The 27,966-nt window shown below is 41.4% G+C and overlaps 3 protein-coding genes across 3 annotated transcripts in view; 2 read left to right on the top strand and 1 right to left on the bottom strand.

The window, feature by feature from the left end:
* igf1ra (insulin-like growth factor 1a receptor) overlaps nt 1-8,362 on the top strand; it is a 38,712-nt gene extending 30,350 nt beyond the window's left edge. Inside the window, exon 17 of the mRNA XM_084172050.1 lies at nt 6,011-8,362. Within this exon, the coding sequence (XP_084028176.1) occupies nt 6,011-6,545 (535 nt within the window). The 3' untranslated portion in view covers nt 6,546-8,362. The remainder of the gene's footprint in view (nt 1-6,010) is intronic.
* Nucleotides 8,363-14,452: 6,090 nt separating this feature from the next.
* Nucleotides 14,453-15,841, bottom strand: pgpep1l (pyroglutamyl-peptidase I like; the record flags this gene model as incomplete). The annotated part of the gene is made up of 5 exons (XM_084172049.1): nt 14,453-14,708; nt 14,787-15,013; nt 15,408-15,488; nt 15,590-15,642; nt 15,808-15,841. 5 exons carry the CDS (start codon nt 15,839-15,841, stop codon nt 14,453-14,455), a joined length of 651 nt encoding a protein of 216 aa, XP_084028175.1.
* A 470-nt stretch (nt 15,842-16,311) lies between these two features.
* On the top strand, nt 16,312-23,872 carry LOC311137517 (synemin-like; the record flags this gene model as incomplete). The annotated part of the gene is made up of 4 exons (XM_084172044.1): nt 16,312-17,103; nt 18,770-18,894; nt 20,584-20,639; nt 21,762-23,872. The coding sequence occupies 4 exons, from the start codon at nt 16,312-16,314 to the stop codon at nt 23,870-23,872; spliced, it is 3,084 nt and encodes a 1,027-aa protein (XP_084028170.1).
* Nucleotides 23,873-27,966: the final 4,094 nt, after the last annotated feature.

Raw genomic sequence — 27,966 nt, 5'->3', positions numbered from 1 at the left:
TCCCAACCGTGAAGCATGGAGGTGGAAACATCATTCTTTGGGGATGCTTTTCTGCAAAGGAGACAGGACGACTGCACCGTATTGAGGGGAGGATGGATGGGGCCATGTATCGCGAGATCTTGGCCAACAACCTCCTTCCCTCAGTAAGAGCATTGAAGATGGGTCGTGGCTGGGTCTTCCAGCATGACAACGACCCGAAACACACAGCCAGGTCAACTAAGGAGTGGCTCCGTAAGAAGCATCTCAAGGTCCTGGAGTGGCCTAGCCAGTCTCCAGACCTGAACCCAATAGAAAATCTTTGGAGGGAGCTGAAAGTCCGTATTGCCCAGCGACAGCCCCGAAACCTGAAGGATCTGAAGAAGGTCTGTATGGATGAGTGGGCCAAAATCCCTGCTGCAGTGTGTGCAAACCTGGTCAAGACCTACAGGAAACGTATGATCTCTGTAATTGCAAACAAAGGTTTCTGTACCAAATATTAAGTTCTGCTTTTCTGATGTATCAAATACTTATGTCATGCAATAAAATGCAAATTAATTACTTAAAAATCATACAATGTGATTTTCTGGATTTTTGTTTTAGATTCCGTCTCTCACAGTTGAAGTGTACCTATGATAAAAAATTACAGACCTCTACATGCTTTGTAAGTAGGAAAACCTGCAAAATCGGAAGTGTATCAAATACTTGTTCTCCCCACTGTATATATATAGAGAGAGAGAGGGAGACAGAGAGAGAGAGCAGGAATTGTTAGTCTGAATGAAGTCACACAGTGTGTCTGTCTGTCAGTCTGTCTTTCTGTCTGGGAAAGTGGAAGGGAACAGCCTCCCTAGCTGTCAGACGGCTCTGCTGTGTACATGCATTTCTCCTCTGCCTCTGATCTCAATGCGAAGGCATTCCCTCTTTCCCTCCACTCTCCATGGCTGACCTCACCTTACAGAGAGGGGAGAGAGGGGCGATTGTTATGCAGACTCAAACCTTGGGTTTCTATGGCAGCCTCACAGTGGTGTCCTGATTGCAAGAGAGTGTGAATTGTGTTACGCAGGGGAGGGAGAGTGTGGGGTGGAGGAGGGTTTATACTGGAAAGGTTGCCGCTGCTGGTAGCCTCTCCTGTAGTGAGTTAGTGGAGGGTTGCAGGACAGAGACCTGCAGAGCCAGGAGCCAGCAGGGGGCTGCAGAGGTGAACAATGCTGTAGTCAGTCTGAAGAAAGAGGGGGATTGAGAGAGAAGAAGACAACGATAACATAATAGAAAAAAGTATGAGCCATATTTGAAAGGTTTTCCGATCTTTACCATATATGGGTATCAAATCAAATCGAATCAATTTTTATTTGGCACATGCGCCGAATACAACAGGTGTAGACCTTACAACAATGCTTACTTACAAGCCCTTAACCAACAATGGAGTTTTAAGAAAAATAAGAGTTAAGAAAAATATTTAGTAAATAAACTAAAGTAAAAAATAAAAGAGCAACAATAAAATAACAATAACAAGGCTATATACAGGGGGTTCCGGTACCGAGTCAATGTGCGGGGGTACAGGTTAGTCGAGGTAAATTGAGGTAATATGTATATGTAGGTAGGGGTAAAGTGACTATGCATAGATAATAAACAGCGAGTAGCAGCAACGTAAAAAATGCAAATAGTCAAAATAGTCCATATCCCCAATTAGTTAGGAAATTCAGATTTCCAAAGGACCACTTTCCATCAAATCTGAATGATTATGGGGATGAGTGGAAAATTAAATACACATAGTCTATACTACACAGAACAAATATATAAACTAAAGTGTTGGTCCCATGTTTCATGAGCTGAAATAAAAGATCCCTGACATTTCCATACGCACAAAAAGCTTATTTCTCTCAAATGTTGTGCACAAATTTGTTTACATCCCTGTTAGTGAGCATTTCTCCTTTGCCAAGATAATCCATCCACCTGACAGGTGTGGCATATCAAGAAGCTGATTCAACAGCATGATCATTACACAGGCGCACCTTGTGCTGGGGACAATAAAAGGCCACTCTAAAATGTGCAGTTTTGTCATACAACACAATTCCAAAGATGTCTCAAGTTTTGAGGGAGCGTGCAATTGGCATGCTGACTGCAGGAATGTCCACCAGAGCTGTTGCCAGAGAATTGAATGTTAATTTCTCTACCATAAGCCGCCTACAACATAGTTTTAAAGAATTTAGCAGTACTTCCAACCGGCCTCACACCCGCAGACCACGTGTAACCACGTCAGCCCAGGACCTCCACATCCGGCTTCTTCACCTGAGACCAGTCACCTGGAGAGCTGATGAAACTGTGGGTTTGCACAAGCAAATAATTTCTGCACAAACTGTCAGAAACCTTCTCAGGGAAGCTCATCTGCATGCTCGTCATCCTCACCAGGGTAACTGACTTAAGTGGGCAAATGCTCACCTTCGATGGCCAGTGGCACACTGCAGAAGTGTGCTCTTCACGGATGAATCCCGGTTTCAACTGTACCGGGCAGATGGCAGACAGTGTGCATGCCGTCGTGTTGGCGAGCGGTTTGCTGATGTCTGCTTGTGAACAGAGTGCCCCATGGTGGCGGTGGGGTTATGGTATGGGCAGGCATAAGCTACAGACAACGAACACAATTGCATTTTATCTATGACAATTTGAATGCCATTCATCTGCCGCCATCACCTCATGTTTCAGCATAATAATACACAGCCCCATGTCGTAAGGATCTGTACACAAATCCTGGAACCTGAAAATGTCCCAGTTCTTCCATGGCCTGCGTACTCACCAGAAATGTCACCCATTGAGCATGTTTGGGATTCTCTGGATCGATGTGTACGACAGCGTGTTCCACTTCCCGCCAATATCCAGCAACTTCGCACAGCCATTGAAAAGGACTGGGACAGCATTCCACAGGCCACAATCAACAGCCTGATCAACTTCATGCTAAGGAGATGTCACACTGCATGAGGCAAATGGTGGTCACACCAGATACTGACTGGTTTTCTGATCCATGCCCCTAGCTTTTCTTTAAGTTATCTGTGACCAACAGATGCATATCTGTATTCCCAGTCATGTGAAATCCATTGATTAGGGCCTAATTAATTTATTTCAAATGACTGATTTCTTTATATGAACTGTAACTCAGGAAAGTCTTTGAAATTGTTGCATGTTGCGTTTATATTTTTGTTCAATATAGATATAATTCTGGGAATATCTAAGCTACTGTTCTATGGTGAAATATGACTAGACATTTGGTCCAATATTAGGAAACTGCATGAAAATAAATTGTTTTCTGAGTGGTGATATTGTGGAACATGTTAATGGTCTGCAGCTGAAGATTCCTGTTTACGTTAATGGTCTGTCATAGCATAGGTTGCTCTCTTTTGTAGCTCTCTCTATCTCTAGAGGCTTGCATTGGTATGGGTATTTATAATGTTGTGAACGATGCAACATTTACATTTCATGATGTGAGTGAAATGATGTGAAAGGTAAAATGTGCTGGAATGTGTTTGTGTGTGATGAGGAGCTGGGTGCTGACATGCAGACATGATTTACTGCAGCGTATTTTCTCATTTCACATCAGCGAAAGTTATACACAGTGACAGATTGTCCAGGAAGAATTTGCAGCAGGCCAATGCCAAGCAGACAGGTTACTCTGGTGCGTGGGCCCAGCTCCAAGCATTACAGCCATTTTCATGGGAGGTCTTGGAGCCGGGGTTTAGTTTAGCCATCTGAAAGACAACTTTAAGAGACTCACTCACTGAGAGGCTAAAGAACAAGCCATGACCGACCAACCCTCCCTCCCGCTGGCTCAAACTTAGTTTGAAGTTAAGTGTCTGCTTCAGAGAGAACTACCCAGAATGCTTTGGTGCGGAGAGGCTGTACAGGCTGTTGTGGGATCAGACATAGAGAGGTGGCTGCTGGGCGAGAGAGAGAGAGAGGGAGATGACTTGGTTGTTTATGTCAATAGGCTGAAAAAGTTATTCTTAGCTTGTTTATGTATAATGTAATACAGTTGAAGTGGGACGTTTACATACACTTAGGTTGGAGTCATTAAAACTTGTTTTTCAACCACTCCACAAATTTCTTGTTAACAAACTATAGTTTTGGCAAGTCAGTTAGGACATCTACTTTGTGCATGACACAAGTAATTTTTCCAACAATTGTTTACAGACAGATTATTTCACTTATAATTCACTGTATCACAATTCAAGTGGGTCAGAAGTTTACATACACTAAGTTGACTGTGCCTTTAAACAGCTTGGAGAATTCCAGAAAATGATGTCATGGCTTTAGAAGCTTCTGATAGGCTAATTGACATCATTTGAGTCAATTGGAGGTGTACCTGTGGATGTATTTCAAGGCCTACCTTCAAACTCAGTGCCTCTTTGCTTGACATCATGGGAAAATGAAAATAAATCAGCCAAGACCTCAGAAATAAATGGTAGACCTCCACAAGTCTGGTTCATCCTTGGGAGCAATTTCCAAACGCCTGAAGGTACCACGTTCATCTGTACAAACAATAGTACGCAAGTATAAACACCATGGAACCACGCAGTCGTCATACCGCTCAGGAAGGAGACGCGTTCTGTCTCCTAGAGATGAACGTACTTTGGTGCGAAAGTGCAAATCAATCCCAGAACAACAGCAAAGGACCTTGTGAAGATGCTGGAGGAAACAGGTACAAAAGTATCTATATCCACAGTAAAACGAGTCCTATATCGACATAACCTGAAAGGCCGCTCAGCAAGGAAGAAGCCACTGCTCCAAAACCCCCATAAAAAAGCCAGACTACGGTTTGCAACTGCACATTGGGACAAATATCATACTTTTTGGAGAAATGTCCTCTGGTCTGATGAAACAAAAATAGAACTGTTTGGCCATAATGACCATCGTTACGTTTGGAGGAAAAAGGGTGTGGCTTGCAAGCCGAAGAACACCATCCCAACCGTGAAGCACGGGGGTGGCAGCATCATGCTGTGGGGGTGCTTTGCTGCAGGAGGGACTGGTGCACTTCGCAAAATAGATGGCATCATGAGGAAGGAAAATGATGTGGATATATTGAAGCAACATCTCAAGACATAAGTCAGGAAGTTAAAGCTTGGTCGCAAATGGGTCTTGCAAATGGACAATGACCCCAAGCATACTTCCAAAGTTGTGGCAAAATGGCTAAAGGACAACAAAGTCAAGGTATTGGAGTGGCCATCACAAAGCCCTGACCTCAGTCCGATAGAAAATTTGTGTTAGAACTGAAAAAGCGTGTGCGAGCAAGGAGGCCTACAAACCTGACTCAGTTACACCAGCTCTGTCTTGAGGAATGGGCCAAAATTCACCCAACTTATTGCGGGAAGGTTGTGGAAGGCTACCCAAATCGTTTGACCCAAGTTAAACAATTTAAAGGCAATGCTACCAAATACTAATTGAGTGTATGTAAACTTCTGACCCACTGGGAATGTGATGAAAGAAATAAAAGCTGAAATAAATCGTTCTCTCTACTATTATTCTGACATTTCACATTCTTAAAATAAAGTGGTGATCCTAACTGACCTAAGACAGGGAATTTATACTAGGATTAAATGTCAGGAATTGTGAAAAACTGAGTTTAAATGTATTTGGCTAAGGTGTATGTAAACTTCCGACTTCAACTGTATGTGGTGTGTGGTGGAGCACCACACCAAACTGTAATGATTCTCTTTTTATGATGTTGTTTTGATGTTTTCTGTGTTCTGTCGCTGGCCTAGCTCAGTATGCTCATTTATGATTTACTGTCTAGTTATACACATTCAGCAGTATGATATTTGATGGTAGAATCTTACTGATGTTCTATGCAGAGTGCAGTAGCTGTTTGTATAGAAACCTCTGGAAGTTGTTTGGTTCAGTGAGTGTCAGAAACATTTTCATGGGCTCTATCTTGGTGCACTCTACCACCTTATGGTGAGAAGATGCAATGATAGATGTATTGGAACATATTTGAGTTGAATCCTTCATATTATGTATAATAAATGAGATCATGTGTTTGTGCCCTTAGGTTTGAGCTGATGCGGATGTGCTGGCAGTACAACCCCAAGATGCGTCCCTCCTTCCTGGAGATCATCAATAGCCTCAAGGAGGAGCTGGAGGCTCCATTCAGTGAGATGAGCTTCTTCTTCAGCGAGGAGAACAAGCCCCCGGACACTGAGGAGCTGGACATGGAGGTGGAGAACATGGAGAACGTGCCACTGGACCCTGCACCCAGCAGACCCCCCACTGCTGTCCCGCAGCCCTCCCAGGGACCCATGGGGGCCACAGGGGGCTCAGCGCCCCCTCCTCCCCAGCAGTTATGCCCAATGCAAGGCCCTTCTAATACCCTGATGGGACCTGGCTCTCCCTCCACCTCAGCCCCGGCTGCGTCTGCCTCAGCCTCCCCAGGCCTGGCCTTGGACAAGCACTCAGGACAGGTATCAGCCAACGGGCCAGTGGTGGTGCTGCGGCCCAACTTTGAGGACACACAGAACTACGCTCACATGAACGGGGGGCGCAAGAATGAGCGGGCGCTGCCACTGCCCCAGTCTTCAGCCTGCTGATCTCCTGCTCCCCTCCTCCCCCCTCAGCCAGATCACCCCACTCCTCCTCTTCTCACACAGGGTAACATAAACTTCTCCCCTGCTTTAGTTATAATGGGGTGATGGATGAGTGAATAACTGACAGACATTATACTACTCTACTGCAGTAGGAGTCTTTCATTTTTAAATAATATTATCAAGATTTATGATTGAATACCAAGACTGAGAAACAGCACAGAAACCTGCTAAAGCGTTTTGAGTATGGTGGCTCAGACCGAACAACAACACTGGGAAGCTCTAGTGTTTACTTCTTGTTTAGTATTTGTTACTTTTAAAAAATCCTTAAAGAAGGACATCATCAATATTCCCTGACTGACAGGTATTGTAAGTGAGAGACAATAACTTATAAAAAGAATTTGAAGCATATCTGCTAGAAAATCCAACAGACGATCCCATTTAGATAATTTCTGAGATAATAATGTGTATATCTGAGTGTGTGTATAGTGCATTCGGAAAGTATTCAGACCCCTTGACTTTTTCCACATGTTGTTACATTACAGCCTTATACTAAAATGGATTAAATATTTTTTTACCCCATAATGACAAAGTGAAAATAGGTTTGCAAGTATTCAGACCCTTTGTTATGTGACTCGAAATTGAGCTCCGGTGCATACTGTTTCCATTGATCATCCTTGAGATGTTTCTACAACTTGATTGGAGTCCACCTGTGGTAAATTCAATTGATTGGACATGATTTGGAATGGCACACACCTGTCTATATAAGGTCCCACAGTTGACAGTGCATGTCAGAGAAAAAACCAAGCCATGAGGTCGAATGAATTGTCCGTAGAGCTCCAAGACAGGGTTGTGTCGAGGCACAGATCTGGGGAAGGGTAACAAAAAATGTCTGCAGCATTGAAGGTCCCTAGGAACACAGTGGCCTCCATCATTCTTAAATGGAAGAAGTTTGGAACCACCAAGACTCTTCCTAGAGCTGGCCGCCCGGCCAAAATGAGCAATCGGGGGGAGAAGGGCCTTGGTCAGGGAGGTGACCAAGAACCCGATTGTCACTCTGACAGAGCTCCAGAGTTCCTCTGTGGAGATGGGAGAAACTTCAGAAGGACAACCATCGCTGCAGCTCTCCACCAATCAGGACTTTATTGTAGAGCACCGAAAGGACTCTCAGACCATGAGAAACAAGATTCTCTGGTCTGATGAAACCAAGATTGAACTCTTTGGCCTGAATGCGAAGCGTCACGTCTGGAGGAAACCTTGCACCATCCCTACGGTGAAGCATGGTGGTGGCAGCATCATGCTGTGGGGATGTTTTTCAGAGGCAGGGACTGGGAGACTAGTCAGGATCGAGGGAAAGATGAACAGAGCAAAGCACAGAGAGATCCTTGATGAAAACCTGCTCCAGGACAACGACCCTAAGCACACAGCCAAGACACAACGCAGGAGTGGCTTCGGGACAAGTCTCTGAATGTCCTTGAGTGGCCCAGCCAGAGCCCGGACTTGAACCTGATCGAACATCTCTGGAGAGACCTGAGATTATCTGTGCAGCGACACTCCCCATCCAACCTGACAGAGCTTGAGAGGATCTGCAGAGAAGAATGGGAGAAACTCACCAAATACAGGTGTGCCAAGCTTGTAGCGTCATACCCAAGAACACTTCAGGCTGTAATCGCTGCCAAAGGTGCTTCAACAAAGTACTGAGTAAAGGATCTGAATACTTATGAAAATGTGATATTTCATTTTCTCATTTTAATACATTTTCTAAAATGTCTAAAAACCTGTTTTTGCTTTGTCATTATGGGGTATTGTGTGTAGATTGATGAGGATTTAAAAAATAAAAAAATATTTTTAGAATAAGGCTGTAACATAACAAAATGTGGAAAAAGTCAAGGGCCGAATACTTTCCAAATGCACTGTATTTTTATACAAACACATGATTCTCTCGACAGCAAAATATAGCTGCTCTTCCAAACTTATTTTCATTGGTATACTTCTCCCACATTTCAGACATTAATGTGCTCTGGACTAGGATAATTGGTTTTCCTGTAAATATTCCTGGGTAGGAGGGAATTATTTGGGTAGATATGACAGAGGGGGGGCTATTGTGAATCGGCCAATTTTTTTGCCAAATCAAAGTTAGTGATTTTCTCCCTCTTGCTCTTCATTTGTCCTTTTGATTGGACATGGAGAGAAACACAATCAAGCATCCTAACCTGTTGATTTTGTTTTCTACTTCACAATTACAATCACATTGTAAAAGGAATCTGCCTGTTTCTCTTCTGTTATTTTTTTCTGGTTTACATCAGAGCCCTTATTGGATTCCTCTTCTATTGTATGTCATCTGAGAGATGAAAATACCAACATCACCAACAGAGACATTGAGTAAAAAGGACTTGGCGCCAAAAATGCAACACATACAGAAACAAACCTGAAGTGGAAGGTATTGGATCAGTTCTGATACAAGGAAAACTAAAGGACTCAACAGAACTCCACCTTGTGAGCGTACATACGTCTGCTAAAGGCATGCGAGGCATTGTACACAGCAGGTATTTTTTTAGACTAGTCATTGTCTCTCTGTACAATTCAAACATTTATATAAAGGTCTTACAGTTGTATGTTAGACCTTAGGATCATTTTCACACACATCATTGGTTTGTCACTTTTATAACTTTTATACTGTTCAGATGTTCACCTGTACAGAATGAAGCTGCTATTGTATTCTTTTTCTTTTGGGGATGTTATATATATATATATATATATATATATATATATATATATATATATATATATATATATATATATATATATATATATATATGTATATATATATATATATGTATATATATATATATATATATATATATAAGAAATCCTTCAGGTTTAATAGTTTATGATCTCCACTACAGTCCATTTCTTATGCGTCATACTTCTCCAAGCAAAGAAAATGATCATTTAGATATAAAATGACTTTTCTCTCTTCTTTACCCCAGAATGTTGTCTGTATCACCACATATTGTCCATTGCCTTTTTTCTTTTTTATGAACATGTTTTCCTTTGCATTCTTTTTTTGTAGATTTCTATATTATTATTATTATTATTATTATTATTATTATTATTATTATTAGTTTGAATGGACACCTTAGCTCCTTGTGTGAGCATGTACGTTTGGCACCCTTCTTGTACCAGTTGTCTAGCACTGCACCTAGGTGCAACTCAATCTCAGGTCGAAGTAAAGGTTTTGCTTTCTCCATACATTCTCATTACTGTCCTCTGCTTGTTTCACCTCTCTGTCAAGTCCAATAGTGCCCTCTCCCCTCCCCTCCGGCCCCACACTGAAATGTACAGTATACCTGCCTCCCCCAGTGCCTCCTTTTGAAGTCAGGATTAGTTACACAGGATTTTCTTTTTTTCTACTGCATCTGGTATTTTAACCCATCCATTTTCCTGCCTCTCAATTAATAGGGCTAATTGGGTTGTCTCGTTTGCCTTAATTATCCCAACCACTCTCCATTCCCTCAAAGAAGACTCATCCATAATCATGGTTCTCTTTTTGTGTCTTAGCTTTCAAGCGCAGCATTACTGCTTATTCTCCTTTATCATTCAATTCATTTCTGTTGTCATACTCATTCTCTTATGATCAAAGTGAAAACAGTTTATGTTGTTTGTCTCCTTAAACATGGCATCTGTAAACCAAATAAGGATGGGTTAAAGTCCAGGGAAGTGGTCACATTTCAATGTCATGAATGGAATGGGTCTTACTGGGGGTGTCAGTATGAAAAGTGTTTTTGAAGCACTTCTCCTTTTGAAGAAGTGTTGCTTGGTTATACTTTTTTCCTTATTTGAAGGTTTTCTCTGTAGGATTGTTATTTATTTTTTTATTTTCCTTTTGTGATATCAGTTTAAATCACTGTATAAAGGCCCCATGATTCAGTATAAAGTTTGATTTTGTTATGTATTTTCTTTGGTGTCATGACTGGGGATGTTTTTCTTTTTTTCCCTTCAAGTATATATATCTACCTCACTCTTTTAAAATATATGTATGTGTATGAAAACAAAAGTACATCTCACCTTTTCTCATTAGTCCGTATAAGGTAACCTCACAGTTCTCTGGATCCGGGTAGACCTCATTATCAATACACACCACACACACACTAGGTTGGAGTGGAGATGGGATGTAGCTAGGGTGGTTCTAATTCTATCTAGTCCCATATGCTTAAAGATTTCTATATCAACTCAATTTTCTGCTATTTTCTGCTATTTTAAATAGAAAATAAAGTATGTTTGTAGTTAACTGAAAGTATGAGGATTATAATGTATATGGTACAGATTATGTTATGGGTTTGATTTAATGAAAGACGTTGTCTGGCCTGTATTTCTCAAGTCCAACTCTAATGGTTTGAGCACTAACATGCTAACCTGGTTACCTAATAATGCTAACTTAGAATAACATCAAATGACTATTGTGATGGGAAGTGTTTCCAGTAGGCTACACAAAGTCACAGTACAGTATGTATTGGTAGAGAGCAGGACACAGCCACCTCAGACATCCAGGGCCATAGCCAAGGACATTTTAAGAAAGTTGAATCTTATTTACTGCATTTCTATACAATTAAACTGTAAAATGCTATTTGGAGAACAGCAAAAACAAGCATTATCACATGGGTTGCTGTAGCTTCATTCACCTCAGTCGATCTACAAACACATAGCCTATAAATTACACAATTAGATTAAAAACTATAATTGAATACGTACAGAGGGATTTGTCTATCAGAAAAAATATTTTATTAACAAAAGGTGAACAAATACGTTTGCTATACATAACTATTTTTTGTTGCCGTTTTAGAGCTAATTTCCTGCAATTCTACACATTTTGCCATGATTTATGCCATGTTAATATGATTTCTGTGTGAGAGTAACTAACAAAATCAATGGAGGCCAGGGCCCCTGGGCATGTCTCCTGCGTTACCGGTCAGGAATTTGGCCATGATTACTATAAGTTTAGATAGCTGGCTAGACTAACTAGACTAATTTACCAATCTAAAATGTTTTAACGGACATGGGCTGATTGAGTGACTGTAAGTAAGTGACATATAACAAGAGAAAAACTGCTGATGCACAACCAAGTTTCAAAATTGCACCTTATGTATTCTACTATTCTAACTCTCAACAGTAAATTGTATTTTTTTATTACTGAGGTCTGGACCTCAGTGTCCTCATATGTAGCTACACCCTGCAGAAATCCCATCTCCCCTCCTCCGCAAACAATGATTTCACAATAAGAAATCCTCAGATCATACAGCTGCCAAGAAGGGTGAAGCTGAACGGTATCTTCTTTATTTTGTATGTATTTAGGTAGATTTAAAACAAATCAGTACATTGGAGTTAAGCAACAAACAAAAAAGTTTTTAATGGGAAACATTGCATTTATCATCTTTAATCATTCAAGACATTTTGCAAGACAGAAATCCTTTGCTGTTGTAATGTACTGTATATTGGAAAATAAGGTAGATCAGAGGATGTTTGGCTTTAGCCTGTATTCCGGATAACTAAACCACTACTGACATTGAAACAACTCCTATAGAATGTTTGCCAACACTGGCTTCTGGTTTCAGCTTAGACATTTCTTCTTGTAAAAATGTCAGTTGCTAATATCTATGTAAAGTACTGATTTCCCCTAAAGTATAAATGACGGCACTTATTTATGTGAAACCCTCTTAGTGAAGACAACATAAACCATACTCACATACTCCTACACTCAATATCCCCATACATTTTCTCAAAGTCAGTGCTACAACTACGAAAAGGTGCTTTGTCCGTTATGTTGCTGGGAGCAGTTGAGTGTAGAAATAACCGGCATTAGCGAGATACTAGGTCAATATGGAGTAATTGTCTTACATGAAAGCAAAACAGGTTAAGACACCACATACTCTGTCCTGGGAGGGATGTCTCAAAGCAGACCAACTGTAGAAAGAACATCTACAGCTGTCTGCTGCTGCTCCACCTCCTCATGCATCTGACAGACAGGACACTGTTGGTTCATCTGTACTCCTTCCTCATCTAATCTCTCCATCCTATCCACCTGCTCCTAACGACTAGCTTTTCTAAATAACACCTACAAAGCTCCCACATTCAAATATTGTAGTAATCTTTTTTGTCCCGTTAAGATTTTTTTAAATAATTCCAATTGGCTTGGAATAGACTTAACATCTGAATAGACTCAGATGTTGAGGTAGTTGATGTTAATGTCCCTTCATTGTAATCTTCATCATCATCCTCATTGTGATTAGTTTTGAGACTGCACCCTCTTCTTTCTCTATTCTACTGCTGCTGATAATAGCGCTGCTTCAAAAATGGTGTCTCAATCTGGGGGTGGGCCAATCAAGACTGGGCCAATATCATTGGAAGTATAGTTGAGATGGCATGGTTGGATTTAGACCTCAAATTTTCATCAAAGGTATTTTTCATTAAGGGTCATAGAAAGGGGAAGCTCTGATTTGACCAAAAAGTCAAGTGGAGTTGAAGGCATATAAACATGATTCTGAGTTATGTTTACCAGTTGTTTAAGAAACAATCTTTTTTTGGTAGCGGGATGGAGAAAGGTTTTTGGTTCACAGCTCAACAAAACCTGGAAGGCTTAAGTGTTCAATATTCTGAAGTTATACTTTTTTTAGGCTTTAAATCCATTGGGGGGGATGAGTGCAGCAAAAGAGACTTGGTTGGATGAATGGCACATTGGCAGAAACAAACGCCTTTATATATATATATATATATATATATATATATATATATATATATATATATATATATATATACTATACTATACTATATATATATATATATACTACCAGATTTTTTTTAAATAATTCAGATCACCTTTTTAACAAGGTCCCTGTGCTTCTGTTGTTGAGTACAGTTTAATGGATGGGAGTGTTTCACATTTAGATGTAGTGTTTCAAGTGTTGGTGTCTGTAATGATAAAAGATAGAGATATGTGATATTTATTTCTTCTTTTTTTCAGTTATCAAAATTGGTTAAAGGGTTGGCCTGTTGCGCAGTGATTATCTGTTTTCTTGGAATGCTGTCTGGGTTCCTTAGTTACCAGAAGGTTACATACCTATTATAACCACAACTCAAGTAGATACATGGACATAAATAGGACAGACATGTCCAGTAGATTACGGGTAGTCATGGCAGAGAGTAAATAGCATGACTAGAGTTTTAAGAAGAGTTGTTTACAGTAGAGAAATTGTTTCTTTTTGCATTGCCAATTTGCAAACATGGAGATAAGATTGACTGAAAAGGTTGCATTTCAATAATCATTAATATAATTTTAATTGTATTTTCTTCAGAATGTTCTATATGCAAACCTCAGGTTTATAGAAGATGCATCCATGCAATCAAATCGCAATAATGAGCTTGAGGTTTACCAGTATAATTTTTCAGGCACTGTTGTTCTGCTTTGCATTCCGACAACTTCAAAAAGGGGCCTTGATCTACTGAGAAGATTTTACGTAGTTTTTATTTACTTTTACTTTCACAAAATCTGAATCTCTGTGTCATTTCAATGATTGGCAAATAGATTTGGTTAAACAGCTTGTCTAGACTCTGTCTTTTTGCAAGTTCTGTATCTGAGGCCTCCTGGTTTTTCACACGTATAGTTGAGATGGTGTATTTTTGACATGCCATTCTCTTAATGTGTATCTATGAGAATTTCTTGTATTTTTCTTTTTTTCTTAAAATTTGAATAAAAACGTGAATGAGAAAGATGACTTTTTGTCATGACTGATTGCTTATCTCAACATACCCTGACTGTATTCCATTATTGTATATTTAGCAGAATGACTTTCTGTTTACAACACATTGATACAGTATGAATAGTAACAATAAGGGCGGCATGATCTAACTCACACCGGTCATGGGTCATCTCCTGTGTGCACTATGCCTGAGGTAGCCATGGTTGGGTCTTCGGGAGTCTTGGAGACAGTTGTCATGTGGTCTTGTGCTGTCTGTAGGGCCTCCAGCTGGTTGAGCATGGCCTGAATGACAGTCTGCAGCAGGGGCACCAGTCTGTCAGGAGTGGCCAGGCTGCCTGAGGCTGGCACGTGGATGAAGGCTGCCCTCCCATGGCCATGGTACAGAGAGCAGTAATACACAAAATCACACAGGTACCTGGGTAAGAGAGAATGCCTTACAAATCATTGTCTTTACTATTAATGTACAGTATATCTGAGATATATGGAACCCTACCTTCCTGCATCCCTTGAGTAGATGACATCCAGACCCATTTGTTTGAGGTCCTTGGAGAGGGACCTCATGTCTATGATGGAGTCTAGTCTGTCTGGTCCTCCTTCAACACAGCAATGATTGACAGGACAAAAGCCACACACATCTCTATCACTGTAACCATGGTTCTTGCCTGTCTGCTCCAGAGAGATGCCTCTGGAACCCGGGGCTATTCCAAGGTGTATGGCAAACTTGGAATCACAGACAAAAGTCAGGAAGTCAATCTTCACATTTGAGTACAGTAATGGGGCTGAAAAGCAGTATAGACACAGGTAAAGAAGCAAAACATGTTTTCGTTATTTGACTGTTAGAAGAGGATTGCACTCTTGTCCCAACCCCCCTTCCATCATGGTATGCATATTTACCTTTGGGTTAACAGTTTCCCACATGCCAACTAGTGGTTAAGAGCGTTGTGCCAGTAACCGAAAGGTCGCTGGTTCTAATCCCCGAGCCGACTAGGTGAAAGATCTGTCGATGTGCCCTTGAGAAAGGCACTTAACCCAAATTGCTCATGTAAGTCGCTCTGGATAAGAGCGTCTGCTAAATGACTAAAATAAAAATAAAATAAATAAAATAAACTATGACCTGCTGTGATTTGGTGTAGCTCACTGGTACCTCTTTAATGTAGATATTAATGTTCTCTCCCAGTCTGACCTTCCCCAAACCCTGTTGCAAATGCAGGACATAAGATATATAGTTTACACAATAACTAAATGTATTGAATTAAATGTACACATTCAATTGAGATACCCAACATGTTACATTACCTGAGCTGCCTGCCAACTTGGATTTACTAAGTACTGTCTGAAAGGTCCGAACCCTGATAAAAAATAAAACAGAACTTGTCCAAAGGGGAACACCAGCGCTTTCCATTCCAGTAGCCAAACAATAGCCTACATAGCAGGAGCATACATTTCTCAGCTGTCAATAAAACATACAATAGCCTAATATAACTTCGAAATAAAACTTTAAAAGTAACACAGACCAGTTAATACCACGGCGACTTCATCTGCGTCCATTACGCGAGACTGATACTCTTCATTTTACACAGGCAGATGAGTCAGAAATATTCTGTACATTCAGAAATTAGAATCCCTACCAATGAATAACATTTATGTCCGTGACGTGTAATCAAGAATAGTTTGTTAAGAGCCTTCTTTTTTAAATGTAATTTGTAGGCTGTAGTCAACTGTCTCTGTTGGAACGGGTGCGCCGTTGCATTGTCAATTTCTTTCCACTTGGGAGAGCTATATCCCACCACCATAGCAAAAGCAAATAAGATTTTTAACCCACTAACATCTGCCAGGATAACGGGCCGCTAGAAGCCATGATTAAGTCTCCGCCCACCTTCTGCACTTGACAAATCAAGCCCTCATGCTGAGTTGTATCACAGCTCTGCTCCCAGACACACTCGCAAATACGACCAGAACAACATTTTCTCCGTACTGAAATATAAAGAAGCGAAGGAGTAACATTTGTAAATGACAAGATGTTACAATTCAGGAGAAGCTTTGAAGCCGAAAAACATCAATTACAGGAGCTCAACAACAGACTGGGCCAGTACCTGTCAAGAACAAAGCAGTTGGAGCATGACAATGCAATCCTCATAACTGAAATAAACAAGATAAGACAAGAGAAGACGGTGGAATGGGACAACCAATGTATGGCTGAAATGCGGGACCTGAGGAGAATGGTGGGGCAACTATCTTTCGAAAAGTCCAGAGCCGAGAGGGAACGAGAGAAGCTTTGGCAAGAGTTTCAGATGTTACAGTCGATGTGTTGTGAGGAGCATGTGGTATGCAAAGACATAGGTGGAGAGCTAAAAGGCTGCGAGAAGCAGCTTCATAAAGCTCAACAGACCAATGGGGAACTTGAAGAACGTCTGTTCCAGCTTGAGAACGAGTACAAATTAATTGAGGATGCACACAGACAAGAAATTACCAAACTCCGGAGCCAGGTCCATTCACGACCTATTGTTACCCAAACGTACCATGGTCCTCCAGTGGTCTCGATGGAAGAGATGCAACAGTATGCTCTCAGCCTGTCCGAAGGATGGATGGACACCTTAGAGATGTATCGTAGGAAGGTCGAGGATATGGAGGAATCGATCAAAGCAGACCAGGCAAAGCTGGATGATCTCCAAAGGGAAAAGATGCATTATGCCTCAGAGTTTGACAAATTACGTAAAGTGGCTGAAAAGCAAGGTCAGATTCAAATACACCTGGAGGAACAGCTCATAGACATGCAGGAGAACTTCCATGGGGACATCACCCAGTATCAGGTTAGCAAATTGGGTTTGCATTTGATGTTTAGACACCATTCTGTGTCTGTCTTTTTGACAGTATATATACAAAAGTTATAACAATGCAAACATTTGTGTTATTTTTGGTTCTGTTCATGGATCATGAAATGCATGTATTTCTACAAAGTGATGGATGCGGCGCACAGATTGCCCAGCCTTTCCATCAGAGCTGACTGCCTCCTCCTTCTCTAGGTGCCACACCCACTATCTTAGGAGAAAGAGCTGTATTGTTACTCCATAGTAAATGCAATTGCTGCAGTCTCAAACATCGTTTTTTAAAATCATATTTTATATTATGATGCATAATTATTATGATGAGTGAGATGGATCCTTTACCTCCTTATTATGAATTATACTGCTATGAAATTTCACTATATGACTGAATTTATTGATCTGATATATATGATAATGTTCACAGTATGCTTTCAAAGTTATGTTTAAACGACACAAAATATGCATATATTTAATGGAACAGCATAGGGCACTCTTGCTTAGGTGTGCATGTACTTCAATCACCAATCACATTGGCTCACAGGAATTAAAAAGAGGAGCAAATGTTACTGCAGGAACTAAGAAATTGATACATGAGCCACACCTCCTTGTGAAGTATCACTTTCCTACTTGGAGGGGCCTTGTACTACTTTGCGATTCTAAATGTGCACAACTACTCCATATAAACTATCAACCAGCACCTGTTCCCAGACAGGCCTGTTGGGACCACAGTGAGGAGTGACATTTGGTTGTATCACACCGATTTTATCTTGAGCGGATGGTCAGGGGGCCGGAACATAATTACAAATAATTTGTAGACTGCAAATTGACCACAAGAAGCCCAAACAGATGTAATATTTGACTAAAACATCATCATTTCAAACCTTGCGTGTATTTGTCACGTGTCTCTTTATTATAAATGTAACTACTTGAGAAAAGATGACCAAAATTAAAATCACTTTCCTGGTGTTTCTTTATGTCCAACAATGAACTTTGTTTTTTATTCTTATTTTTTTGCTCAGAAAACTCAGGGGGCCAAATAAAACCACCCGCAGGCCAAATTCCGCCTGTGGCCGCCAGTTGGGGAACCCTGCCATATGCGAGCATAAGACTAGACTTAAAGGGACAGTTGTTTACCTAGCTGTTTAGTCTGATGTGTTAGAGGGATCACCCATGATTCAGCCAGTTCATCCTGCTTCTCCTTTAAATGAGAGGTGACTATGGAAGGTGTCTCAAGGGCCTTGAAACAGGTGCACAACACAAACAGCACTGCCACGTTCACCCTTACACACTCAATACAATTGGATCAGTTACCTACTGAGGGATAAATGAGGAGGGTTAGATGGTGAACCAAAATACCTTATTGAAACTGACACATAGTACAATGAATGATCATATGGGTACTGTAGAGGGATAAATCTGGACAGTAAATTGTGGCCTGAAAGATGTGTTTATATTCGTATTCGGGGTACAATCTCTCATCTGAATTCCATACATCTGATATTGCAATATGTAATGAGCAATGTAGTAAATGTATTAATATGTAATCCATATAGACCGACCCTATAATTATAGTCTCATAACAGTATTTGAGAAAAATGTAGGGCAGGATAGAAGACAATGTTCACAATTACATTCCATTGTCTCTTTGCAGGTGATTATTGATGAGTTGGAGCGGGAGCGGGAAATGTTGGCCAACACCATGGCAGAAAAGGTCAGAGACCACCAGCAGCTCCTGCAGATCAAGATGGATCTGGGCATGGAGGTGGCTTACTACAAGTAGGTCTTCCTATGTACAGCTAGTCCTTTCTGAGTTATATAGAGACCACTATAGAGACTTTTAGCAGAGATTGCTGTTATGCAACCAACAGTAGTTACCAAGACATAGTACTAACAACCTTACTTCCCACATGATCCAAGCATAATTAAAACTGTCATGTTACATTATTCTGCCTCATGGGTTAGAGCTTGTGCAGTGCTCCTTTTTACTACAGTATCTTTGGAAATCAGTGGAGGTGGCTGAAAATGCTGATTCTCAGGAAATGCTGAGAGAATTGTGGTGTAGTGCTTTTGTAAATACAGTGAGTTTATTATTGCAGCTTAATAATACCATAGAATTACAAAGCAGCCTTTACAGTATAGTAATACATCTGTTTTGCCTGTTGAAGCTTGTTCTGTCATGTTAGGCCCAACACAGACCCTTCAATGCTGCAGTGTTGTTGGTCTTGAAATGTATTTGTAGTGATTTCACCCTTCACTGTAACTGCAAAGCAACTGCTCTGCTGCCCTCCCATTTGGCAGGGGCACTTAGCATTCCTCCACACAGCCTTCACCAATATTAACTCCTAATGTTATCCACAATGTGATATCTGTAGGGATATTTTGCTCATTTGTAAACAGCCAAGACCTAAACAGTTTGGTCTGAGGTGAACAGGAAGTATGTGCTATTCATTTCTCTGTTAGAAATAAAGTATTGAAGTGATTTGTGAAATGTCTTGTTGAGCCCTGATATGGCAATGCCAGACTAATACAATGTCACGACAAATCATATTGGTGACATTGGATCACTTCAAGAACACTTCAATACTATCATAACAGAGGCTATTTTAGTCCCACAACACTAGTACAATCCATGCACATAGTTATATCAAGCAATGACATTTAAAATGAAATATCCATGTCAAAACTCATTTGCTTCACCCCTGTTATCCTGCTTTCAGAAATGTAATACAAACACTGGTCTCTTTTTGTTTCTTCTGGTCTGCGGCCTATATCAAGGATATTTATTTACATAATATTCACTGGTCTCCCTAGGCTCTGTATGGAGTTCTCTTGTAAGCCTACTTAGGCCGGTACATCTGCACTTTGTTTAAAATATTTGGAATAAATGAAATGTCTTCCTTGGAGAGTTAGTGGGAAAGCTGGTCTGTCTCTTAGTGTGCGTGCCTGTGTACACATTAAGATCCACAGTAAAAAGCAGACAGCAATGCATTGTAGCTGTTATTTTTAGGTTAGCCTTTCAGGAGGCACACCGGAGACTTTCACAGGGGTTATAGCTTCAGCAAAGTCTCCTACGGTAGCTTTTGTTTTCCAGCGCTTATTTTGTGGAGCCATTGCTTTGCCGAGGTAGGTGAGCTGTTCAACTTTACTGGTACAGTATGTTTGTTGTTAGATGTATTTCGGTCTGTTGTGGTAAAGTGTTGTTGTTGACCTCTGCTCTTTTCTGTATATGGCCAGACCCATGCATTGTGTTCATCGTCTGGTATCCTACCTCTGAGTTTGATTTGAGGTTTGAGATGGCAGGGCAGGATGATCAGCATCCTCCTGTGAGGTGATTGTATTTGTTTGAAAACAAACCATTGCTTCATTTTGAAGAAGCAATATTGCCCTAAGAATACAAATCTAATCATTTCATTGCCATGTATGTACCCTTGGTTTTAATGCCATTTTGTTTTTGTTTCTCTATAGGGCACTTATTGAAGGAGAGCATCAGCAATATCTGCAGTCAAGAGAAAGAGTCATAGGTATTGTACATTATTTTCAAATAAGTCATACTTTCGGCTGGGACGTTTGTGTTACTATACACTTGAGAGTAAATTTACTTTAGGATTTTTTTCTATTGGTGACATCATTTTAGTAGCATTCATTAGTTTTTCTTAATTACACAAACAACAGGTAATTGCCAAAATAAAGGAAACATCAACATAAAGTGTCTTAATAGGACGTTGGGCCACCATGAGCCAGAACAGTGTTAAATTGGTTTGATATCTGTTGACTGAGACGGCCATGGCATATGGTTTACAACGTTTTCATGCTCATCAAACCATTCAGTGACCACTCGTGCCCTGTGGATGGGGGCATTGCCATCTTATGGGGGCATAGCAATGGTAGCCAAAATAATGGCCTGCCCAGCTGTTTTAAACATGACCCTAAGCATGATGGGTTGTTAATTGCTTAATTAACTGAGGAACCACATCTGTGTGGAAGCATTTGGTTTCAATATACTTTGTATTCCTCATATTTCCATGTTTGTCAGTTACCTGTATATACAGTGTACAAAACATTATGGACACCTGCTCTTTCCATGACATAGACTGACCAGGTGAATCCAGGTGAAAGCTGTGATCCCTTATTGATGTCACTTAAATCCACTTCAATCAGTGTAGATGAAGGGGAGAAGATGGGTTAAAGAAAGATTTTAAAGCCTTGAGGCAATTTAGACATGGATTGTGTATGTGTGCCATTCAGATGGTGAATGGGCAAGACAAAAGATTGAAGTGCCTTTGAAAGGGGTATGATAGTAGGTACCAGGCGCACTGGTTTGTGACAAGAACTGCAACGCTGCTGGGTTTTTCACGCTCAACAGTTTCCTGTGTGTATCAAGAATGGTCCACCACCCAAAGGACATCCAGCCAATTTGACACAACTGTGGAAAGCATTGGCGTCAACATGGGCCAGCATCCCTGTGGAACGCTTTCGATACTGTCCATGCCCCGACTAATTGACGCTGTTCTGAGGGCAAAAGGGGGGGTGCAACTTCATATTAAGAAGCTGTCCATAAAGTTTTGTACACCCAGTGTATATGCAGTGATAGACATTTCCCAATTTATAACAGCATTAATTTGGTGCTTCACTCTCTACCTCAGATATTAAGATGATGCCTCCACAACACTACAAACCAAGAGTTTCCACATCAACCAGACAGGATGTCAGGAAACATCTGGATGTGAAATACATGGAGCCAACCTCAAGCTTGAGAAGATCACCTGTTCCATTTCAGTATGGTCGCACCAGTCCTTCCAGGGTCATCCCTATCTCAGTCACAGGCAGCAGCTACAACAGGAATCAGAGTCCTGCCGCCAGAAGGGACATGGTCTCATTCACTAAATCCCAGTCTGCATCCTCAAGCTCCTCCTCCACTACCGTTAAACCTGTGGCCCAGAGTACCGACAAGAAGAATATAGATGCTCAGAAGAAAGTTGTGGAGGAGAGGAGTGTGAGAATCAAAAAGGTATCACAACACTCAGCTAAGGATTCTCTTGACCATTCTCGAGGCACAGCAAACATGTCCAGTCCCATTGCCTCACCCACTGCTGACCTAAAATCAGTGAGAATAGTGTCACCACCAATGATGAGTCTTAGCAGAAACACGGAGGAGGACAGCAAAAAGAAAGCAGAGAGGCAAGTTGAAAGAGAGGTGAGAGGAAATGCATTTGGTCTTCAGAATGTCAAGATGCATGCTAAAGAGGGCAGCATTACAGGAACCACGACAAGTGATAAGATGGTTCTAGACTCTGTGTCTATGGAGGAACTCATTGAGAAGGTCATGAAACCTGCTGGTTTGGATCGAAAGGTCTGCAGCTCATCTCCAGACTCCAAGATCACTTACCATGTGGAGAAAACGGAGCAGGAGGACGGGTCAACAAAGACACAGATTATCCTGGAGTCCAAGGTGCAAGAGGAACTGGATATGTCAGAGGACTTTGCACTGGAGGAACTGCTCAGCAAGGGAGTAAAACACGTGTCACTGGAGGATATCAAGGGCACTGCAACAGGAAACATGATTCAGAACCTGCTCAGCCTTGGGCTGCATGGAGGAGAGGACATGGGAAACAAGTCTGTCAATGTGGAGATCATCGAAGAACCAATGGAGGGTTACAGTGACGAGGAGTACGAGTTTGAGGAGAAGTCCACACCCAAGTTCTCCAAGCCCTCTTCAATGTTCTTTCAGATTGAAGAACTAGAGAATGACCCTAATGGCACCAAATACCATGAGAGTGGTGCTGAAGTAATGAAAACCTCCATGACAGCTGCAAACTATGGCAGTAATGGTGGCTCTGTGAAGGTCCAGGAAGACTTCAGAGATAGTGAATCTCCATACTACAGTCACGACCAAGAGTCTCAAGAGTATTTTGTCTCCACACCTGATGGCAATCTGTCAGAGCCTGAGGAGGGTGGTGTTATTGCATCATATGGAAATGGTGGACGACCTTTCAGTGGTGGACGAGTGGTGGACGACCTTTCAGATGAAAGGTATTACCAGGAGGGGGGACTCTCAAAGAACAGAATGTTTGTTGGGGAAAGCGATAGTTACAGATCTGCATCGGACAGCCAGTACATGAAAGGTGACCAGTCCTTGGACCGAAAGAGTTTCCCAGAGTGCATCATTGAAGTGGAGACCATCAATGTCTCCCCCACAATGCAGGAGTCAATGCTTGGATACCTGAGAGAGGAAACTCTGGACCCCAAAGAGCAGCTGAGGGGAGCCCTAGAGCAGCTCCAAGGGACAGGGAGCCTGAATGAAGAGTTGGCTCTCCTCACAAGAGGCGGCAATGATAGTCCTCAGAACATGTCTATTGACAAAAAAAAAGTACACCAGTCCTCTGACAACAAAACCACGACTATCGTGGCAGAGCTCAAGAACTCAACAACTCTGGAGGACTCCGGGTTGCAGGGGGATGATGTATCTGAGGAGCAGATCATGGCGGCTCTACGCTCCTCCAACCACAACCTTGGAGCAGAGGGAGGATACACCTTGGACACCAAGGAGATGTGCTGGGTGACTAGCAGTGAGGGACAGGGAGGAGAGTCCACAACTGATGTCACTGAGAAGCACATCAAGCTGGGGCCATCAGAGAAGTCCTTCACCTTCCAGATGGATGTAAATAACGGCCAAGGACAGGATCCCCCACTGAAGGTCACTCATAAGAAAAGAGTTGCCACAGTCTATCTTGAATCTAATGAAGATGAGTTCTGATTCAAATTAGATATTTTTATTATAATACTCCCCATATTAAGCCACACACCAGTCAATCAGTTGCAACGAACTGTAAGGGGACGTTATTAGATGTGATTCAGAAATTGCTATGCCTACAATCGTGGTAAGAGTACAAATTATAGCTACTGCATATACATGTATATAAAAAAGTTTTAATAGCATTTGTTACCCATTTTCACACATCTCTCTGCTTCTCTTTAAGAATATGTGATATTAATTTCCTGCTATATTTTTGTACTAACTTGTACCACAGCATAGGGCTCTCTTTTTGCCTGAGATACTATAACCAAATATGGAATGATGCTAATATATATATACAGTGGGGAAAAAAAGTATTTAGTCAGCCACCAATTGTGCAAGTTCTCCCACTTAAAAAGATGAGAGAGGCCTGTAATTTTCATCATAGGTACATTTCAACTATGACAGACAAAATGAGAGAAAAAAATCCTGAAAATCACATTGTAGGATTTTTAATGAATTTATTTGAAAATTATGGTGGAAAATAAGTATTTGGTCAATAACAAAAGTTTCTCAATACTTTGTTATATACCCTTTGTTGGCAATGACACAGGTCAAACGTTTTCTGTAAGTCTTCACAAGGTTTTCATACACTGTTGCTGGTATTTTGGCCCATTCCTCCATGCAGATCTCCTCTAGAGCAGTGATGTTTTGGGGCTGTCGCTGGGCAACACAGACTTTCAACTTCCTCCAAAGATTTTCTATGGGGTTGAGATCTGGAGACTGGCTAGGCCACTCCAGGACCTTGAAATGCTTCTTACGAAGCCACTCCTTCGTTGCCCGGGCGGTGTGTTTGGGATCATTGTCATGCTGAAAGACCCAGCCATGTTTCATCTTCAATGCCCTTGCTGATGGAAGGAGGTTTTCACTCAAAATCTCACAATACATGGCCCCATTCATTCTTTCCTTTACACGGATCAGTCGTCCTGGTCCCTTTGCAGAAAAACAGCCCCAAAGCATGATGTTTCCACCCCCATGCTTCACAGTAGGTATTGTGTTCTTTGGATGCAACTCAGCATTCTTTGTCCTCCAAACACGACGAGTTGAGTTTTTACCAAAAAGTTATATTTTGGTTTCATCTGACCATATGACATTCTCCCAATCCTCTTCTGGATCATCCAAATGCACTCTAGCAAACTTCAGATGGGCCTGGACATGTACTGGCTTAAGCAGGGGGACACGTCTGGCACTGCAGGATTTGAGTCCCTGGCGGCGAAGTGTGCTACTGATGGTAGGCTTTGTTACTTTGGTCCCAGCTCTCTGCAGGTCATTCACTAGGTCCCCCCGTGTGGTTCTGGGATTTCTGCTCACCGTTCTTGTGATCATTTTGACCCCACGGGGTGAGATCTTGCGTGGAGCCCCAGATCGAGGGAGATTATCAGTGGTCTTGTATGTCTTCCATTTCCTAATAATTTCTCCCACAGTTGATTTCTTCAAACCAAGCTGCTTACCTATTGCAGATTCAGTCTTCCCAGCCTGGTGCAGGTCTACAATTTTGTTTCTGGTGTCCTTTGACAGCTCTTTGGTCTTGGCCATAATGGAGTTTGGAGTGTGACTGTTTGAGGTTGTGGACAGGTGTCTTTTATACTGATAACAAGTTCAAACAGGTGCCATTAATACAGGTAACGAGTGGAGGACAGAAGCCTCTTAAAGAAGAAGTTACAGGTCTGTGAGAGCCAGAAATCTTGCTTGTTTGTAGGTGACCAAATACTTATTTTCCACCATAATTTGCAAATAAAATGTGATTTTCTGGATTTTTTTTCTTCAATTTGTCTGTCGTAGTTGACGTGTACCTATGATGAAAATTACAGGCCTCTCTCATCTTTTTAAGTGGGAGAACTTGCACAATTGGTGGCTGACTAAATACTTTTTTCCCCCACTGTATCTTCCATTGTTACGGTTAATGTTGCAGTCTTAAAACATTTTCAACATGTACAGTATGTAGCTAGAAAAAAAAAAAACATTATACCTATTGTTTCCTGTAATGCCATGTTATTTGTAACCACATTTAAAACTAGTGGTTTGTTGCTGAGTGAGTTCCTGTGGTTAATAAGTGGAATCCTCCAGTACAATGCTAATGATGGCTATATTTGAATGTGTTTATGATAGGGCACAAAAGTAAGTGTATCATGTCTTGTCAAATGAAATCTACTCTCTATTAATAATTTGAATTGGAAAGAAAAAAAAAGAAAAAAATCAACTGCAATTTGTAAAATCAGATGGGGTGTCATCGAGTGATTCTGATCACCACTTAGCAAAACCACTAACAGTTTTCTACATGTTTGACATTACTATTAAGTTACAAAACTTACAAAATTGTACCCTCAAAAGTGTTTTATAGTTTATCCTTCCGGTTCCCTCACCATGATCTTTTAATCTGTAAATGGCTTTAGAGGGGCAAGAAGAAATCCGGCCATCTTGAATTGCAAAGAGAGGTAGCAAGACAGACAGAGACTATAAACAAGGTGGAGTGAATTTAAGGAATGGAGAGACAGCCAGCTAGAGATAATCTGGAGATAAGCAGATGGTTAGTGTCTGAGATAAGACCTGTACATCTACACTGAACAGAAATATCAACGCAACATGCAACAATTTCAAAGATTTTACTGAGTTGCAGTTCATATAAGGAAATCAGTCAATTTAAATAAATTCATTAGGCCATTATCTATGGATTTCACATGACTGGGAAAACAGATATGCATCTGTTGGTCACAGATACCTTAAAAAAAAGGTAGAGGCGTGGATCAGAAAACCAGTCAGTATCTTGTGTGACCACCATTTGCCTCACGCAGCGCGACACATCTCCTTCGCATGTTCGGAATGTTGTCCCAGTACTCTTCAATGGCTGTGCGAAGTTGCTGGATATTGGCGGGAACTGGAACACGCTGTCGTACGCGTCGATCCAGAGCATCCCAAACCTGCTCAATGGGTGACATGTCTGGTGAATATGCAGTCATTGGAAGAACTGGGACATTTTCTGCTTCCAGGAATTGTGTACAATCCTTGCGACATGGGGCCGTGCATTATCATGCTGAAACATAAGGCGATGGCGGCGGATGAATGGCAAGACAATGGGCCTCAGGATCTCGTCACAGTATATCTGTGCATTCAAATTACCATAGATAAAATGCAGTTGTGTTCGTTGTCCGTAGCTTATGCCTGTCCATACCATAACCCCACCGCCACCATGGGGCAGTCTCTTCACAACGTGGACAAAAGTAAACCGCTCGCCCACACGAGCCATCTGCCCGGTACAGTTGAAACCAGGATTCATCCATGAAGAACACACTTATCCAGTTTGCCAGTGACTATCGAAGGGGAGCATTTGCCCACTGAAGTCAGTTGTGACGCCAAACTGCAGTCAGGTCAAGACCCTGTTGAGGACGACGAGCACACAGATGATCTTCCCTGAGACGGTTTCTGACAGTTTGTGCAGAAATTCTTTGGTTGTGCAAACCCACAGTTTCATCAGCTGTCCGGGTGGCTGGTCTCAGACGATCCCGCAGGTGAAGAAGCCGGATGTGGAGGTCCTGTGCAGGCATTGTTACACATGGTCTGCAGTTGTGAGGCCGGTTGGAAGTATTGCCAAATTGTCTAAAACAACGTTGGAGGCGGCTTATGGTAGAGAAATTAACATTCAATTCTCTGGCAACAGCTTTGGTAGACATAATTTCAGTACACAGTACATATGAATTCCCTCGGCTTGAGTCATGTTGTGTTGGTGACCAGTGTCAGGATTCACTTTGGCTTAGAGGTGACATCCACATAGCGGTTGTTTCGACGGTGTCGGAGGTGGAATCTCATTAGAGCTGTCAAATCCACAAGTGGCTGCTGGCATTATACCTAAAGCGGCCATTGGCTGCACGGAGTTGCATTAACAGAAATCCCCATGCAGACTTGTTTACAAGTTCTAACACTAGAATGTGTAATGTTATCTAGACTTCGATTAGGATGATAAAAATCCTCATTATTTCATATAATGATTTTTCAATTTGAGCGTAATTATTTCTATATAGTCAACACTGCCAAAACATCCGCTTTGTGAGAGTGTCTGC

This window comes from Coregonus lavaretus, assembly GCF_964263955.1.
Source record: "Coregonus lavaretus genome assembly, chromosome: 11".
In the NCBI taxonomy this organism is placed as follows: Eukaryota; Metazoa; Chordata; class Actinopteri; order Salmoniformes; family Salmonidae; genus Coregonus; species Coregonus lavaretus.
Note: the sequence above shows the minus strand (reverse complement) of the source record. Positions and strands in the feature narration are given on the sequence as shown.